The 18,524-nt window shown below is 37.7% G+C and overlaps 1 protein-coding gene across 1 annotated transcript in view; it reads left to right on the forward strand.

The window, feature by feature from the left end:
- Positions 1–9,067, forward strand: part of LOC124534616 (protein groucho-like) — a 49,466-nt gene extending 40,399 nt beyond the window's left edge. The window contains exons 8-16 of the mRNA XM_047110554.1: positions 3,197–3,298; positions 3,636–3,757; positions 4,757–5,050; positions 5,483–5,729; positions 5,883–6,062; positions 6,622–6,782; positions 6,903–6,985; positions 7,835–8,034; positions 8,652–9,067. Coding sequence (XP_046966510.1) covers positions 3,197–3,298; positions 3,636–3,757; positions 4,757–5,050; positions 5,483–5,729; positions 5,883–6,062; positions 6,622–6,782; positions 6,903–6,985; positions 7,835–8,034; positions 8,652–8,759 — 1,497 coding nt within the window. The 3' untranslated portion in view covers positions 8,760–9,067. The remainder of the gene's footprint in view (positions 1–3,196; positions 3,299–3,635; positions 3,758–4,756; positions 5,051–5,482; positions 5,730–5,882; positions 6,063–6,621; positions 6,783–6,902; positions 6,986–7,834; positions 8,035–8,651) is intronic.
- The last annotated feature ends 9,457 nt before the right edge of the window (positions 9,068–18,524 follow it).

Below are 18,524 nucleotides of genomic sequence, written 5' to 3' on the forward strand. Positions count from 1 at the left end.
CGACCACAAAGTAGACGCTAACACAAAATTAAAGTCGTCGACACTTAAGGGCTTCGTAGTTTCGAGGGGAGTTCCGTGAAATTTCTCTCAGAATTCCGAAATGGCGGATGAGTTTCGCAAGTCAACTCAATTATCGTTTTAATTAAGGCGCTGCCATGCCACGTGACATTTGTTTGCGTGCGTGAAAGCGATCGCTCCCCGCGGCTCTCGCCCGGCCCCTCCTGTTAATTGCGCTAATTACTTTTGAAATGGTGTAGGGTAGAACGAGATTACTTATCGACGGCTTCCACTGAATTTATGTTATATTTGCGAGTATTTTAGGCAGAGTATTAATTTAACACAACTAACAACTTCGTTGAATAAACTGTTCAGGCATATAAATAACTTGGCACGCCAAAGATTTATTATTTACATTTCCCAGACACCGTCAAATATATCGTCGGTAATTTGTTCATTTACACAATTAATGAAACTTAAATCTACTTGTTATACTAAAAGTACTTATGTTACTACGATGGTAAAAGTACAACTTAATAAACCTGACCTGGGTAGTTGTTAAATAATGAGCGCGATCTGTTTTTAGCCGTTCAGGTCGGCGTTAGGGCGATGGCGCAGTGGTAACGATGAGCGCTGAGTGGGTGGCGAAACACGTCAGCTTGCCAACGATCATCAGACAATTTGGTTATTTGGGGTCGGCCATAAACCGATAGCGAGCGCAGTAAACGCAATCCACCACTCGCGACTATAAACTTTACGAGTCACGTAAAAACACGCTCGAAATGCCGACTGGCTACCATAAATTTATGCTAATGTATTCTTTATAGGAGTTTAATGTGTATTCAGAAATTCCTTCATTATTTATGTATACGAATGAACCGGTGAAGTTAATTTTAAAGTCGCGCTGCGCACCGCAGTATGCACGATCGCTGGCGATTAATTTTTTGTAATTCGCTTCCGACTAACTAATGCCACGCAAATTATTGCCTTACAAAGTTCGATAAAAACTTCTTTGCAAAAAGCTAACTAATAGTAACAAAATAAACAAAACGGTACTAAAAACATCTTAGGTTAAATAAAAAGGTTAAGACATCTGTGATATGGCTGACGCGATAACTGTAGAAAATCGAGTAACTTTTCAAAACTATTATGCCTGAAATATAGTCCGAACTCAATCCGTACATTTCCGAGCGGTGGGCGGTCTATTTATCTATTTCCCCCGCTTCCGCCCCCAAGCGTCCGGTTAACCGCCCCCCTTCCGGTTAACCGGGCGGCGCGGCGTGCGCGGCTAAACGGCTCGTCGCGTGACCGCAGACAATAAGCCCGGGCGGCGTTAACAGCGCGCTTGTGTGTTGCCACTTTATATGTTACGTCAGAGCGACCCGATCCCCGCGCCCGACTCGCCACCCGCTTCTCGCACTCCTCTTCTCGACACATGTGTCTCATGCGACAGGAGGACGTGACCTCCATCCTCCTCGAAGCGAACAGGAGCCGATAAGTCGTGTTATCGGAGCTTGTAGCGCCTTGTTTAGCGGCGATGTTGCTGCCCGGCCCCGCCGACTATTGTGCCCGGCTCGATTGCCTTTTTCTTGAGGTCGACCCAAGTAATGGGATAAAGTACGTACAGATTAGTTCTATTCGCTTTATTGACGAAAATAAAACTTGGATTGCAGTAACGTACTTCTAGATATTAAACAATTACTATCACAGAAATTCAACTTAAAATACAACATATTATTTTAATTCTATAATGTAAAATATTCTAGTCTTTTTTTCTCATTAAAGATTTTCTTCGACTGTTTTCGCTTGCCTAAAAAATTAATTAATTTTACAAATTAAATGTTACTATAATAGTATCAGCCAAATGGCCAGAGATATTACACATTCATGTTATAATAGCAGCTGACCGCAAAGACTATTAAATTAACGATTAGCCACAAGAGCTTTACCCCAGAGTGAATGACTCGTAGGGGCAACATAATATACATTGAATCGAATCCGACACGTCGCTTTATGGCGCGCACCGTGGGTCTCTCGAAATAGCATTACCTACTTGAAATTGGATATCAAATGGCGTGGAGTTTAGTTACTCATAAAATATAGCAGCGTGTACGAATTAATAACAATCTCGCACTCATTTATTTTCGTTTCGTTTCGTTTTATTGATTAATCTATAAAAAATGTTTAGATGTAAACTGAATGTTTATCTTACTGAAACGGCTACTTGTCCAATGAAATATAAAACGTACAATAAAACGAGCTCAATTGCTGGCGCGATTCGTAATGCTGAGCTCTGAGCACAAATAAACTTGAATCTGAACATAAAGCGATATTGCTTGTGTACGAGAGGGTTGTAAGTCACAGCGGGCGGCGACAGGTTGACGGCGTGGCGAGCAAATTAACAGCTTGCCACTATCCTCTAACTTAGTACCTCGTAAAATTAGGCCCGCTAGACCCCTCCAGGCCTACGGACCTTGTTGTATAGTTGTATTATACATCGTGCAGAATTACGGATTAATCCCAAGCACTTATATTTAGTTAGATTAATAACAAACTTTAAATCACTTAACAATATTAATATAATTAGTTATTTAACTTATATTGCAATCAAATAATTCACCATAAAGTAGTAAAGTCCAGATAAGAGTTCTTCTACAAATATTTTTTTACAGCGACATAAAACCAAGTCGCCGTGAACACTCAAGTAAATGTTGATAAACCGTTTAATTGATGCGTGAATCCATACCGAGACTGAAGTGTGCCCGTGCACATCCGCGAATATATTTCGTATCGCAATGTCAACACGGGCTGAATCAGTAAGCGCGACGGTCGTTCGACACGTATATGATTATTTCATTAGTTCGTATTTGCGCACTCATTCGAATATAGCATCCGCCCTGCCCACGTCCCCCGGCGCGTCGTGAGGGGGGCGATGACCACTCCCGGAGCTAATCATGCGGTCAGTTTGTTCTGCCTCAGCGTGTTTTGATATTGATATTGACTGTAGCGTTCGCATCGCTGCGCGCCGATTTATTTGCGAACAATGATCGATTGATTGCTATACGTACGTAAGCTCGCCCGTAAACGTTTTGATTATGTTTACCTACTCTTATTTGCTATATCAACAGAGCCAGATACCGCATGCATATATATTGAAACATTCTGCGATGTATTAACTGGTTTATTTTTCTTGTCGTAGAGAAATTCAATATCTCCCGGTGAAAGAGAAAAGTACAGAACAAGAAGTCCAGCAGAACCTGATCACAAGAAACTTAAAAAGGAAGAAAAGGACATGGGCCATGTAAGTTAAATAGTATTTTTATGAATATATTATAGTGTTTTGCTTTTGAAATTACAAAATGTTGACATTCTGAAGTATCGTGAAGCAATTATTTTTAAAAGCGCTTATTGAACTTCACCTGTTAATTTGTGGGTCAAATATTGAAATTTAATTTTAACCCCTTTTCACCCAATCGATGACCTGTATTGTTTCGTTGCACACGCTGTCATATTTACTAAATAATGTAATTTGTTGAAATAGTCGTTTAGATAAAATCTAATAAAAGCTATCGTGTTGAATTTATTTTTTTAATATTGTAACTGAAATAAGATTAAATTTCAAAATTATATTTATTCAGGAACTGGTAGTAGACGACGCAAGTGAAGAACCGACGTCTCCTCACAACGGCGCACCTTCTCCACGAGAAAACGGACTGGACAAATTACAACCTAAGAAAGAACACCCACCTCACAGTCCCAGGTAACGGTCACGTCATCTCGCGTATTGTTTCAAAGAAACGAATTGATTACTTGGATCGTTAAAAGTCACACTGAAAGTTGTGATATAAAACAGATGAAAACAAAACGTGATCACTGTTCAATTACCCATAAAGTTTAACATTCCAAAAGAATCATTACAAAGAGTCGTAAAACATTTATAGCGCTCGATAATCTGTATAACAAACATGTATCGGGGCCAGTCGCGCCTTAGTCCGATGTTGTGCACGATAAATTCATGATAATCGCTCCATCCATTTAAGGGAAGCCATAGTTTGTAAACTATCCGTTACAATTCTTGCGGAAGGTCAATGTGCCAGCGACGATTGAACAGTCAAAAGTTAATCTCCTTCTCTGAATCAATTACGAAGCGGCGCGTTAGTCCTGTTACGGCGATGAGATTAGACACGCCTGATGGATAACCAACGATAATAATCTTCACGAAAACTTATGGTTACGCCGCCTTACGCCTTCCAGTCTAACCTTGCAGGGGCTAACTAAAGTGTACCCTAATTAAAACGGATTATGTTAACAGTTTAATAAACTTATTTGATGATTTAGTTCTAATGTTGTATCTACGAATATTCAAGCATAATGTACTCAAGCACCTAACTTATGTTTCAAATAATCTTATGTTTTATAATTGCCAATTTTAATGTATTTAATTTATATTTCAATTGTAAAATGTAATGTTACACCATAGTATCACAAGTCCACGACCTAAATACATCATTTATATGACATTGCCATTAAACGATACAAAATACATTCATGTCTTTCTTTAGCAAAAAGTATTGAATATGTAAATAGCCTCAATACATTTTAATGGGCGGGTACAATTAAATTCGCTAACAATAAAGAGCGTGCTAGGTTTTTACATTTTAATTTACATAATAGTAACATCAATATGTAATCTTAACAATACTTCTCTTAGTGAATACTATTGAACTACTTAAATTAAACTTTTGCGCTTAATTTACAGATCAGGAACATCGAGTAACGCATCAACGCCCTCAGCAAAAAAACTGGACGAAAAGCCAAGTACACCTATATCTAAGCCAGTAACGCCAACGTCAGGCGCTAGCGGGGTGGGATCCGCAGGCGCGCCACTAAAGGCCGCAGTGAAGCCTCCGGCGCTCCAGTACCCTTACCTCGGCAATGGGGCCCACGACGCGTACGGTCTCGCAGGGTACTCCGCGAGAGCCGCGCTAGCGTATGAGCCGCTGCGTCCGCCCATCGGGCCGGCGGCGCTCGCTCCGATACCCGGTGGCAAACCGTAAGTTTGACTTCACTCTATTCACATGAGCAGAGATGGCCCAGTGGTTAGAACGCGTGCATCTTAACCGATGATTGCGGGTTCAAACCCAGGCAAGCACCACTGATTCATGTGCTTAATTTGTCTTTATAATTCATCTCGTGCTCAGCGGTGAAGGAAAACATCGTGAGGAAACCTGCATGTGACAAATTTCATACAAATTCTGCCACATGTGTATTCCACCAACCCGCATTGGAACAGCGTGGTGGAATATGTTTCAAACCTTCCCCTTAAAGGGAGAGGAGGCCTTTAGCCCAGCAGTGGGAATTTACAGGCTGTTACTTTACTTTACTTTACTATTCACATAATCGATATGAATATTTATGCAATGATGTCATTTTGATGCAGTCGCAATTTTCATTAGTATTGTTACGAATCCGTTTGTCCTTTCAGAGCGTACTCATTCCACGTGTCGGCGGAGGGGCAGATGCAGCCGGTGCCGTTCCCGCCGGACGCGCTGATGGGCCCCGGCATCCCGCGGCACGCGCGCCAGGTGTCGGCGCTGGCGCACGGCGAGGTGGTCTGCGCCGTCACCGTCTCGTCGCCCACCAAGTACGTGTACACCGGCGGCAAGGGCTGCGTCAAGGTGTGGGACATCAGCCAGCCCAGCAAGGCGCCCGTCAGCCAGCTGGATTGCTTGGTGAGTGGGTAACTGTCGGCGACTCTCATTTATTACGAGCCCCTTGATAATTCAAATTTCCAAGCCAATACCAATATATTTTGTTCGATCTTGAAAGCCCCCGAAGAATTGGTATAGAATCAAGTTTTATGTTTTGATTTGTTTGTATTGCAGCAAAGAGACAACTACATAAGATCAGTGAAGCTGCTGCCGGACGGGCGCACGCTGATCGTGGGCGGCGAGGCGTCCAACCTGTCGATCTGGGACCTGGCGTCGCCCACGCCGCGCATCAAGGCCGAGCTCACGTCGTCCGCGCCCGCCTGCTACGCGCTGGCCATCAGCCCCGACTCCAAGGTAACGCTACGGACACTTGCCCACGAACTGCTTTAATCCTTCTAAGTTATCTATCGTTTGAACTAGTTATCCCCACCATCTTATTGTGGACATTGATAGATGGAGAGTCATGGACTCCCTAAATAAATGAGATAAACAATGAAACAAACTTTAGATTTACGCATTTCATGCGAATTGGTTATCACAACTATGTTGTGCGTAGTGCAAGCAACGTAAGCGTTAATGATTAATATATCTTGACTTATAATGCAACACTATTGCACTGAACCACTTAATTTTACTTCCAAAATTCTGATGATTTCGTTGACTTTCAAAATTCTTTTTATTCGCGAAATAAATATCGTAGACTAATCAAATTACTGTTTGTGTTTATTTGGCTTTTTTCGTTGGAATAAAGTATACATGTGTACTTTGTTCTTCCAATTATGGCTTGCATCCTTACCATAAATAAATCCTAAATTGGTAATGTATGAAAACCCCACGCAGTAGAAAATTAAAACAACAATAATTATGTATGTTATTAATTTGAATAATAACATTTTATTAATTTTGATTGCAGGTGTGCTTCAGCTGTTGCTCAGACGGCAACATCGCGGTTTGGGACCTTCACAACCAGACGCTGGTACGGCAGTTCCAAGGACACACAGACGGTGCTTCCTGCATCGACATCTCCGCCGACGGAACCAAGCTCTGGACCGGCGGTCTCGACAACACTGTCAGGTATACGACCAACCAATTTTGCATCTTTGATATAATTTGACATAAATATTTAAAGTAATTGTGAAGAATTAGACATAACAATATTTGAATTGGAATACTAATTCTCCGATTTATTTTCAGATCCTGGGACTTAAGAGAAGGAAGACAATTACAGCAACACGATTTCAGTTCACAGATATTCTCATTAGGATACTGTCCCACAGGTAGACTATCTTACAATACGATAAATAGATATGTAGATATAAACTGTATAATAAATCTTACAAATGATAGAAAAAAGTTAAGAAAACCGTAATCATGTCATCATATTGAATCAATGAGAACCGTGATCTTGTCATCATATTGAATCCTTTACCCAAAGAACAATGCTGAAAAAACTTAGTATACCATACGTATACGAAAGAAATAAAACTCAATCAATCAATCAAAATCAAAACATACTTTATTCAAGTGGGATTTTTCAAGCACTTTTGAATCGTCATATAACAATTAAGTGAAACTACCACCGGTTCGGAAAGTAGATTCTACCTAGAAGAAACTCAGTAGTTACTCTTTTTCAACATTTCAAAAAAATAATAATAATAAACTATAATAACTAATTAATATAAAGTTCGAATCGTCGAATCCAAAACATGAAAGGAAATTCTGATAATGAATACGTTTTTACCCGTGTAGTCTACCCGTGACCACGAACGCTGTAAAGTGCTCGAAACGTCGGGATGCCAAAAAAAAAAAATGAGACGACCTCCATGGTCGAGTGGTGTGTACACCTGTTTTCATGGGTACGCCACTCTGAGGTCCCGGGTTCGATTCCTGGCCGAGTCGATGTAGATTACCATTAGTTTTCTACGTTGTCTTGGGTCTGGGTGTTTGTGGTACCGTCGTTACTTCTGATTGTCCATAACACGAGTGCTTCAGCTACTTACATTGGGATCAGAGTAATGTATGTGATGTTGTCTCATATTTATATTTATTTAAAAAATAATTAATATACGCGATTCAAATCCGGTATAACTAGTTTTATTTAAATGAATATGTTTGTTGTATTCCAGGCGAGTGGCTGGCGGTCGGAATGGAGAACAGTAACGTGGAGGTACTACACGCCGTGAAGCCCGACAAGTACCAGTTACACCTGCACGAGTCGTGCGTGCTGTCGCTGCGCTTCGCGTCGTGCGGGAAGTGGTTCGTGTCCACCGGCAAGGACAACCTGCTCAACGCCTGGCGCACGCCCTACGGCGCCAGTATATTCCAGGTGAGTCATACTCTCATTATTAAAAACATATTTTATGGTCAAATTATATTTTTACTAGTAACATTATTTTTTATTGAAGTTCGTTTAAAGCACTTCGACCGTTTGGTTTGGGCAGTTACCAAGTGGTCACTACTATGGTAATATGGTAGCCTATTTGCCCGCCTGTCATATAAAAGTAATAACACGAATTTTAAAAATGCTCGCCGTGTCTGTACTCATAATTCTAATTTAGTACAAACAAAAAACAAGAAACAAACAACAGCCTGTAAATTCCCACTGCTGGGCTAAAGGCCTCCATTCCCTTAGAGGAGAAGGTTTGAAACATATTCCACCACGCTGTTCCAATGCGGGTTGGTGGAATACACATGTGGCAGAATTTCTATGAAATTTGTCACATGCAGGTTTCCTTACGATGTTTTCGATGTTTTTGATGTAAAGACAAATTAAGCACATGAATCAGCGGTGCTTGCCTGGGTTTGAACCCGCAATCATCGGTTAAGATGCACGCGTTTTAACCACTGGGCCATCTCGACTCCGAATTTAGTACATGTATACAATATTGTACCATGCTGAAAATGATACCAACTCGATATTAATAACAATGATTACGTTTACAGTCGAAAGAATCATCATCGGTGCTCAGTTGCGACATCTCATCGGACGACAAATACATAGTGACGGGCTCGGGCGACAAGAAGGCCACAGTGTACGAAGTGATCTACTAGTGCACGAATGTCGGACCCTCGGACAAGCGGACAAGCGAACAAAACAGATCAAAGTGACGTGTGACTAGTGATTGCGGACGCTCTGCGAACGTAGCGTGGCAAGTGGTGATATAGCTTTAGTGTATGTATAGAATATATGGGAAGCCTGTATGTACTTATGCGACTTGTTTATATAGATTAGTGAGCGCGGTTTATGTTTATTTGTTGAGCGCCCGTAGTGTATGTTGGCAGCAGATCTCAAAATGATGATTTCGTTTCAATATTGTTGTAAAATGCTCATATTAAAGAAAAGATATGCGCAAATTATACATGTCTCGTTTTATTTTCACCCCAATGTAATAAACAATACAGATAGATATAATATAAATCAAATATAATAATAAAAATGTACCGTGCGAAGATTGTTCCAAGAAAATAAAAAACTGAAATACAAAAATATACATATTTATTTTTAGGAAGTGCATGACTCCTCTATGTGTTAATTAATTTAAAAAAAAATGTTTTTATTAAAAGCCCTAACTACATAATTTCATAATTTATACATATAATAAAATTGGAGTGTCTGTAATATTAAAATAGGCCTTTTTTACTAAATGTATATGTATTTATACTATTTTATACACGGTACACATACCAAAATAACATTTTTTCATAAATTGGTGAACACTGTTAATGCATAATGTTTTAAATTAACAAAAGTTCCATGTCATTACTGTATTGGTGGTTTGGGATCTTGAAGAAAAGTTAGAAGCACCTTCTCTACTTATGGCATATTATGCCTTCTGAGTCCCGCCATTGTAAAAGATTTTCTAATTTTTTGTCTTACGCCACTTGTTTTCTCCAAGTCGTATTTAAAAAAAATCATGATTTGGATGTATGCCTATGTAATAAATGTAAAAATACTCGAAAAACAATATAATTTTCGGAAGTCTAATTAAGATAATATGTCTAGACCAGGGATCAAGATCATAAGTCCAAACACGTCTGCATTAGATACAAGTCTTTGACGGCAAAAGATACAACTTTCGACCATTTCATTTACAGGAAATATTGTAACGGATTACTTAATCAGTTATTTTATTATTCACATTAATTTTACAAGATTTGGGGATGCCCATGGCTTATATAATTTAACCGAATAAAAGAAGCTTGTTTCTTGGCGTATAATTTCTCAATTTGAATTTTAGATGTCTATTTAAGACTATCTATAAACATGTAAAAATATAGGCCCAGCAGATACCGTATTCGCTTTAAAGCGACACCTTTTTAAGAGGTAAAAGTGGACATTTATTCACTAAACTACATGTTTCTAGCTGTAATTAAAATTTATATGACTGCAGTCAACACAAATAGGTACTTATCACTTGTCATTATTCTGAATAATTTGCATATTAAAAACTACTTATTTATTTAAATGTGAAATGGAGCACGTTTATTTAATTTAATTTGTAGCTTTTAAATGTCTATCGTGCGGTGAAAAGTGATAAATTATTTAAAATATCTAAATTGAGAATGTCGATAGGATCACTAATAGCTAAGCTTGAACTGTTGTGTCATCGTTAAAATATCTTCTGACGTGATATTTTGAGAAATATACCAGGTAAGGCATAATTGATGCTGGCGGCGGCAAGTGCCGTTATAGATAAATTTGTATCATATTCTAAAATAATCTATAGCCTATTCTACCAACTAGAGGTCAAGAGCTAAATTAACAACATTTGACGGCGAATTGACGCTGTCATTTGTAGAGAGCTTTTGGACGACAACGAAACTGTTATCGGAACTTGGGAAGTAGGAAATAGATGTGAGTAATATGGTTTAATAATGTTGTATCACAAATAAAGAGAATTAATGAACAACTTTTACTAGTCAACAATATAGCTAAGTTTTTTACAATAAATTTATTGCACAAAAAACAATCTTTAAGAAGAATTAGCTAGGAGAGTCTCAATGTATAATAACATAGTCATCAAACGAAACACAGATCAATTACTATACTAGCTAGGCTAATTAAATAACCTAAAGAATAATCAGTACTCTCCCCGAAAGATTAGGGGTTTCTAATGTGATTTCGTAAATAAAGGCATTTTTTGCGCTTGCATTGCAAACGCTGACCCTTACGCTAAATCTTACGAGATCAATCAAAATAATTTACCCAGTATTGTACACATTAAAAATGTCTTCAAAAAAGTCTTCGATGCGATATATCTTTCTTTAAAGGATAACCTACAATAAACATGTTTCATGCATGCACTTTTTACGATAAATACTGGCTTATTTACGAAGCGATTTTAAGCAATAAATAAATAAACCTTATTCGAGTTATTTGCCAATAACGACTATTCAAATCAGAACTTGCGAACCAATTTTTATTTAAGACTAAAAATGTTGTTCCCAAAAAATCTGAATATGTACGTTATCTGCAATTTATATAAAATTTATGGAACGATTCATTCATTATCCAGTTTTTCCGAACCGATACGACATGGGAACCTTCAAGAAAAGAGCGTACTCCTTTCTTAAAGGCCGGCAACGCACCTGCAAGCCCCCTGGTGTGGCAGATGTCCATGAGCGGTGGTGGTCACTTTCCATCAGGTGAGTCTCCTGCTCGATTGCCACCTATGCCAGAAAAATAAAAATAAAAATTTCATTTGTTCAAGTGAGTTAACCATCTTCTCCCAATTCTGGGGTCATTTTTTTTCTTTTATCTTTTTTCTTCAATCTTTTGCAGTGAGTTGGTAGAGAATGCAGCAGCGTTAAACCTGCCTTTTACATATACAAAAATGTGAAAGTAACTCTGTCTGTCGCTCTTTCACTACCAAACCAGTGAACCGAATTTGATAAAATTTGTTATGAAGCAAAAATGTACTCCAAGGAAGGACCATACTCTACTTTTTTGACAACCAATCCCTAAAAATCGAGGGAAGCCGCAGGTAACATCTTGTAAAGAATATACACTATCCATCAATATGTAGATACACTATCAGGTGAAGCATTTAATATACGTATAAGTAATAAAATATATATTGACCTCAACGTCTAATGATGTGCTAAATGTTTACCAAGTTTTTTTCGTAACTGTCAACATGACTTCACTACAGTCTTTTCATGATTCTTCTAAAGCTTTTGTAGAAACAAAAGGAATACATTTGGCCAAAATTGATGTATATCACATAATTGAATAAACATAATAGTGATATTATCCAACACAACTGGAACTTTCATTAAGTAGGTATGGCAGTCGAACAAAAACTTTCGAAACAAATATCAGAAAATTATTAGCTACGGTTCATATGCAGCTAATATAATATGTACAGTAGAAAATATTATGTCAATAAACACAAAAAAAAATTAATAGATAACATTTGGACAAAGCAGGATTTAGTAATCGAACAACAACAAATTCTAAAAGTATCTTAAGTATTATTTTCTTTTTATAAAATTGCAGGACTCATGAGCAAAGTATCAATTTAGAGATTGTGCTTTACGATCTAACCCTTTTTTCCCACTGTTTTCGACAATTTTTTATTATTACTGTCTCTTGTTAGTTCTGTACACCGTGGCATATATAGCTTAATAGAGTCAATATACTTTATTTTGTTATTTGAATAGTTGATTAACATTCATAGAAGCACAAGATGAAAAGACTTGTTATGTTACTATATTCTTATACTACTTTTTTTGAAAAGTTCTATTATTTTTGCATGACGTTTTACATTTAAATTTGGCAACGAGTAGAGTTGTAGAGCAACATGTTTTTTATATTTATCTACTGTTAAACTTCTTTTGTTTTTTTTATGGTATAGGTTGGCGGACGAGCATATAGGCCACCTGATGGTAAGTGGTCACCATCACCCATAGACATTGACGCTGTAAGAAATATTAACTATTCCTTACATCGTCAAGCCACCAACCCTCGCAAAATTTTTAGCAGTAAACGCGTAAACTTGCGTCTTTTTGGGGTTAAAGTGGAAGTTTAGCCGGGGGTCCGTAGCTACTAAGTGAGCCGGTGAATGCAGGGAGCCGGTCTACTTCCCCGTCATCACATATGTTAATAGAGTAATAAAGCAATCATATATGGACTAAGTTTAGCCGGCCCCAGTCCGAGAATTTGTATAATGAAGACTCGATTTCAGACTCATGTTGAGGTTTTCTCCGGCCGGTGGCCGGTGTATGAAGTGTCTACAGCACTGTCGTCTGCATAGCAGTAAATGTTACAGATTTGCAGCAAGTCATTGATATGTAGAAGAATCAGAGTGGGTGATAGACCGCAACCTTGAGCAACACCAGCAGTAACGAATTTAAAATCAGTGTATTCACCATGTATATCAAGTTTAATGCTCCGATCAGCCAAAAAGCTCAATTTCCTGTTCTTTCCTTTCCTTCCTTCCTTCCCAAACCTGTAGAAATTATGTGCTAATGCCTCCTCCTTGCTCTCAACTGCTTCCGCCCATCTATGACCAAGGTAATCTAGAAGATCATCGGCTGAACGCCTCCGACAAAAACGAGAACAAAGAGGTGATGGCTATAGGCCTATAATTAATTGGACGGGTCTGGGCGGTTGCCCTTCTTAGGAATCGGATGCACCAAAGCAGTTTTCCAGGAGTTACTCAATAAAGTATACCGTGTTATTGGTAATTCGACGTATTCTCGTTAGGTGGTGATAGGGGTGACTGTTTGCAATATTTTTAACTCCTATATGCATCATGCAAAAGTGAACCGTTTTTGAGTTATCACGTCTTTTAGGTTTTTTCAAAATTTGTCAAAAATGCAACTTCAAATATTTATTTTAAAAAAGTATCAATTAAAATCTACTTCATTCCTCCGATTTATAAAAACAATTAAACACTGAAAAATTTCAAAATGTAAACAATAATTTTTTTTTACTGTTTCCCTCAAAAATGTCTTAAAAACAAAAAACTAAAAAACATAAACGTTAAGCTAAGTTATAAGTAAGACATTTTATAATATAGCCTAACAGAAGCGCAGCGTGCCTTAGCGGAGCCCCGTATAAAAAATTGTTTGGGGGCCTCTCACAAAAAAAATGCATAAAATTAATAGAAATATTTATTCATCATAATTATCTGTCTGTAACTTTTTCCAAAATTTTTACAAACAATTTAAATGTTTATTATTACACTCCTTGCTTTTTTTCGGCAAATAAAATTTTAAATTAAATATTTTGTTTATGACATAGACAGCCGCCCATTGACATCTGCAACACCAGAGGACTTGCAGGTGCGTTGCCGGCCTTTGAGGAAGGAGTATTCTCTTTTCCATCTTATGGTTCCCATGTAAACACAAAGTGTTGTGCGAGGCAGAAAATGTCTAAGAAATCACGCTGTTGTGGATTTTCGGACATCAAGGTAGTGCGGGTGAAACTTTAACGAGATGTCCGAAGGTGAAAGTCAACAGCATTAATTCGATCAATTCCTCGGAACATTCCCCGTGAAAAATTCGGTAGGAGATGCAGAGTGATCCAACATCTCTACGTAAAGCCAAAGGATCAAGACGATCAGAAAGTGCATGATCGTCGAAAACTCGAGCCGCTCTACCTTTGATGCGGTCAAATAGAAGGAGCTGATACTGGAGAGCACCCGCCTAGAGGTGAGAGCAGTACTCCATGTGAGGCCGAATTGTAAAGTTTTAGGCGATGGGCCGATGTGAAATACTGACTCGCCTTGCTGAGCACACCGAGCTTTTTTGAAGCCAATCTGGCTTTACCTTCTGTAGCGGCAATCGGTGTGTTCTCAAATCGTGGAGATACTACAAATGGTGTATTTTAGCGGTTAACGCGCAAACTTTCGTCTTTTTGGGGTTGTAGTGGAAGTTTAGCCGAAAGTCCGTAGCTACTAAGTGAACCGGTGAACGTGAAGGCAGGGAGCCGGTCTACTTCCCACCATCAGATATGTTAATAGTAATAGTAATAAAGCAATCATATATGAACTAAGTTTAGCCAGTCCGAGAATTTGTATAATGAAGACTCGATTTCACACACAAGTTTGTTCCGGTTTTCTCCAGCCGGTGGCCGGTGTATGAGGTGTCTACGGCACTGGCATCTTCATAGGAATGAATGTTACAGTAGTCATTGATATGTAGAAGAATCAGAGTGGGTGATAGACCGCAACCTTGTGGAACACCATCATTAACGAATTTTAAATCAGAGTATTCACCATGTACTTATAACGAATTTAATGCTCCGGTCTGCCAAAATGCTTAATTTCCCGGAAACCCGTGAAATTGTGCGCTAATGCCTCCTCCTTGCTCTCAACCCCCAAAAACCTCTGCCGACGGCCATGGGTCAGTACACCCATGATGACAGTTCGTTTGCATAGCAGTGAATGTTCCCATTTATTTATAGCTGATGACGACTTTAGTTTTTCTAAAGTTTCTGCTTCTATGGAAAATGAGTCCAATGAGAACTTTGCTTCCCCCGGAACCGTTCTTAAAAGCAGAGCTCTCATTAGATATCGCTTCGTCGCCCGTCGCGCGCGCACAGTGTGCAGAGGCCATTACGCGGGAATAAGAGAAATTGTTTTTTTTTTTACTTTTGTCATTTGTGAAATAAAAAAAAAAGTTGGGAAGATTTTATTGATTTTTGCTTATGCTAGTTGGGGGCCCCGTGGTCCGGGGGCCTCGTATAATTGATACGGCACATACGGCGGTAGCTACGCCTCTGTAGCCTAAATAAATTATTAATAAGCGAATTCGAGAAACCCTGTAACAAAGCAAAGCACACACAGCATTGTCTACAGTGAATAATACAGGATTCTATCCTTACTATTATCCTCACGAAGAGGTCCCTAAAAGGCAGTTATATATACGATAACCGCGACTTTTCTTGACTTAGCGAAAAAAAAATTTTTTTGAACCTCCAAAAACCCCCGCTGCCTACGGGCCTGCATAAGACAGTTAATGTGTCTTTAAAATAAGTCATTGCAGTGTGAAATAAATGTTTATACTATTATCCTGGTGTTTTCTAGAAGGTTACATTTATGTATATTTAGCGACAATAACATAAATTATTTTAAAAAATTTACTAATAAACCAAAAATAGTCTTCGAATTTATCTCAACATAAATAAATCACAGTCAGTTGAGCTTACAAATCCAAATAAAACACAAATAATAATTTTTGACAAATTACAAACAAAAAAATTAAAGGCGGCTTAATTCAGTTCCGGGCGCTTAGTTTTCATTTTTATTATTTGTTCTAGACAGTTGTATGGATAAAGAAATCTCCTAAATGTATATAAATAAATTATTTTTAATACAAACACGTTAAAATAGGTTCTATGTCGTTGCTAATTGATTCTTCTTTGTCGAATACATCTGTTCTTAATCCAGATGATCATAACTGGGTGACTTTCACTAATTTTGGAAGTAGTAAAAAAACTTACATAAAAAGGTATTTTTTTCGTGTCAATACAATCGACGCCAAATTCCAACATTTGTAATTTGACACAATGGATTTGTATTGATAAAGTATTTTTGTAAAAAATTTTCAAAACACATGTGCTTAGTTAATGAGAATATTATCGCCACACCGTTGATAAACAGCTTAATATTTTGGTTTATTTATCTATTTCACAAATAATAAATAATAATGTACCTAATATAAAATTACCTTGTATTTTATATGAATGTAGCCCTAATTCTTTTATTATTTATTTTAGTCAGTACCTAGTAAAAAAACTAGCGAAAATAACCTGAACTTGTTATTGACCAACCTAACTCTCAACATTCTCAACGTTAATTTATGACGTTGTGAGCAATATGTAGATTTGCGTTTTAACTTCCTGACGATGCAAATGAAATAGTAATCAGTTTAAAATTCTATTTCTCCACCGACGCAAAAGCTAATAAAACAACTTAGCGCTTAAGGAAATAACTTCATGCAACTGTGACAATCGATGAAATCTAAAAAGTATGATAATAAATCTGGAAATATACCTATATGAAATATATGAAATATACCTTTCTGAAAATATTATGTCTTCTAAATTTGAAAAGTGTAAAGGTATTTCGTTTTAAGGATGGGTTGTTAGATTTTTTGACCATACTTACGTTCTTTCCTTGCGATTATATGAACCTTTCTCTTGAATAACTCTATCTATTGATGAAAACCGTACATAAATGTATGGTCGACCACATGGTCGTTAATTGCCGAAAAATAAAAAAAGAGGAGAAATGAGGTGAACTGTTTTACTTTCACCTTTATCCATATAGTTGAATATAAGATAAAAATATAAAAGAAAACACCAATATTACCTGATGTGAATTCTATGCCTTAATAGTGTACTGACGTATTTTTAATAGATGAAAAATTGTGTTGTGTTGATAATTTTCATAATATATCGAAGATTAAAAACCAATTTATTTTTAATTACTCCATTAAATATTAATCCAAACATAAACTAAGCAGAGCTGTTGCAAGTACTCGTAAGCGGTTGGTACATGAAATCACAAGAAATTACGATCTATCTACTTTAATTGTTCCATTTGTTTACTGTTAAGGTATTTTCCATCATTGTTGTAGGAAAACAACAATATGAATGCCAATACGTAACGGATCCAATGAGCAGACGCTGGCACTGCCAGCCACCGGACGTTATCGCCTTCATACAATCATAGGTCGCCACTAATCGCAATCGTCATATGTATGTGTAACGATTTACATACAACACCTTTGTGAATCGTAACACATGTAAGATCATTAATTTAATTATGCAACTTGCATCTAAGGATCGTGACGTTAAAGTTATCAATTTACCTGCGCCTTATGCGGACACGTGTTCTACGTGCTGATTTCTCACGAATGAATAATAAATAATAATACCTTATGCGTTAAAATGACGCATCAATGAATACTTATATTAATATTGTAGTTGTCGTTCTATTAAATCCTAAACTATCAAAAAAGTATTTTGTCAATAAAAAATATTAATCTTCTTATAACAGGCTGTAAATTCCCACTGCTGGGTTAAAGGCCTCCTCTCACTTTGAGGAGAAGGTTTGGAACATATTCCAGCACGCTGTTCCAATGCGGGTTGGTGGAATACATATGTGGCAGAATTTCGATGAAATTTGTCACATGCAGGTTTCCTCATGATGTTTTCCTTCACCGTTGAGCACGAGATGAATTATAAAGACAAATTAAGCACATGAATCAGCGGTGCTTGCCTGGATTTGAACCCGCAATCATCGGTTAAGATGCACGCGTTCTAACCACTGGGCCATCTCGACTCCGACTTTAACTGTCGTTAAAGTAACGGTTTGATGAAAAACTCGAATACGTAATTTGAAGTTTTTTTTTTAGATAAAGCGTACTGGTATATACGTGCGTAGTTGTCAACGTCTGCCTTGTAACACGAGTAGAGGCGCGCACGCACCAGATGCCGGCGGTACCAGCCACCGACGTGATAGCGGAGCCGCGCCGCGCCCGTCGACAACTCCACGCGCTCAGGCCAGACACGCAGGACTATTTGGTTAATTGGGATAAACCAAACAGTTTGACCTACATCCAAACTAATTGTTTGTAATCATATTTAAAATAATGTTTTACAAATATCACGTTCAACTTTAAAATGTAAGAACATATATTTTTTGTAAATGACGCTAAGAATTAATTTAATAACGTATTATAAAAGTTAATATATAAGAACAACAATGTCATATAAACGAACCGTCAAGGTTATCATATAGTTTTGGTTTCGACATTTTAACCAAAAAAATGTTTTTTTTTTTTGCATGCTACACATCATCA

This window comes from Vanessa cardui, chromosome 13, assembly GCF_905220365.1.
Source record: "Vanessa cardui chromosome 13, ilVanCard2.1, whole genome shotgun sequence".
In the NCBI taxonomy this organism is placed as follows: domain Eukaryota; kingdom Metazoa; phylum Arthropoda; class Insecta; order Lepidoptera; family Nymphalidae; genus Vanessa; species Vanessa cardui.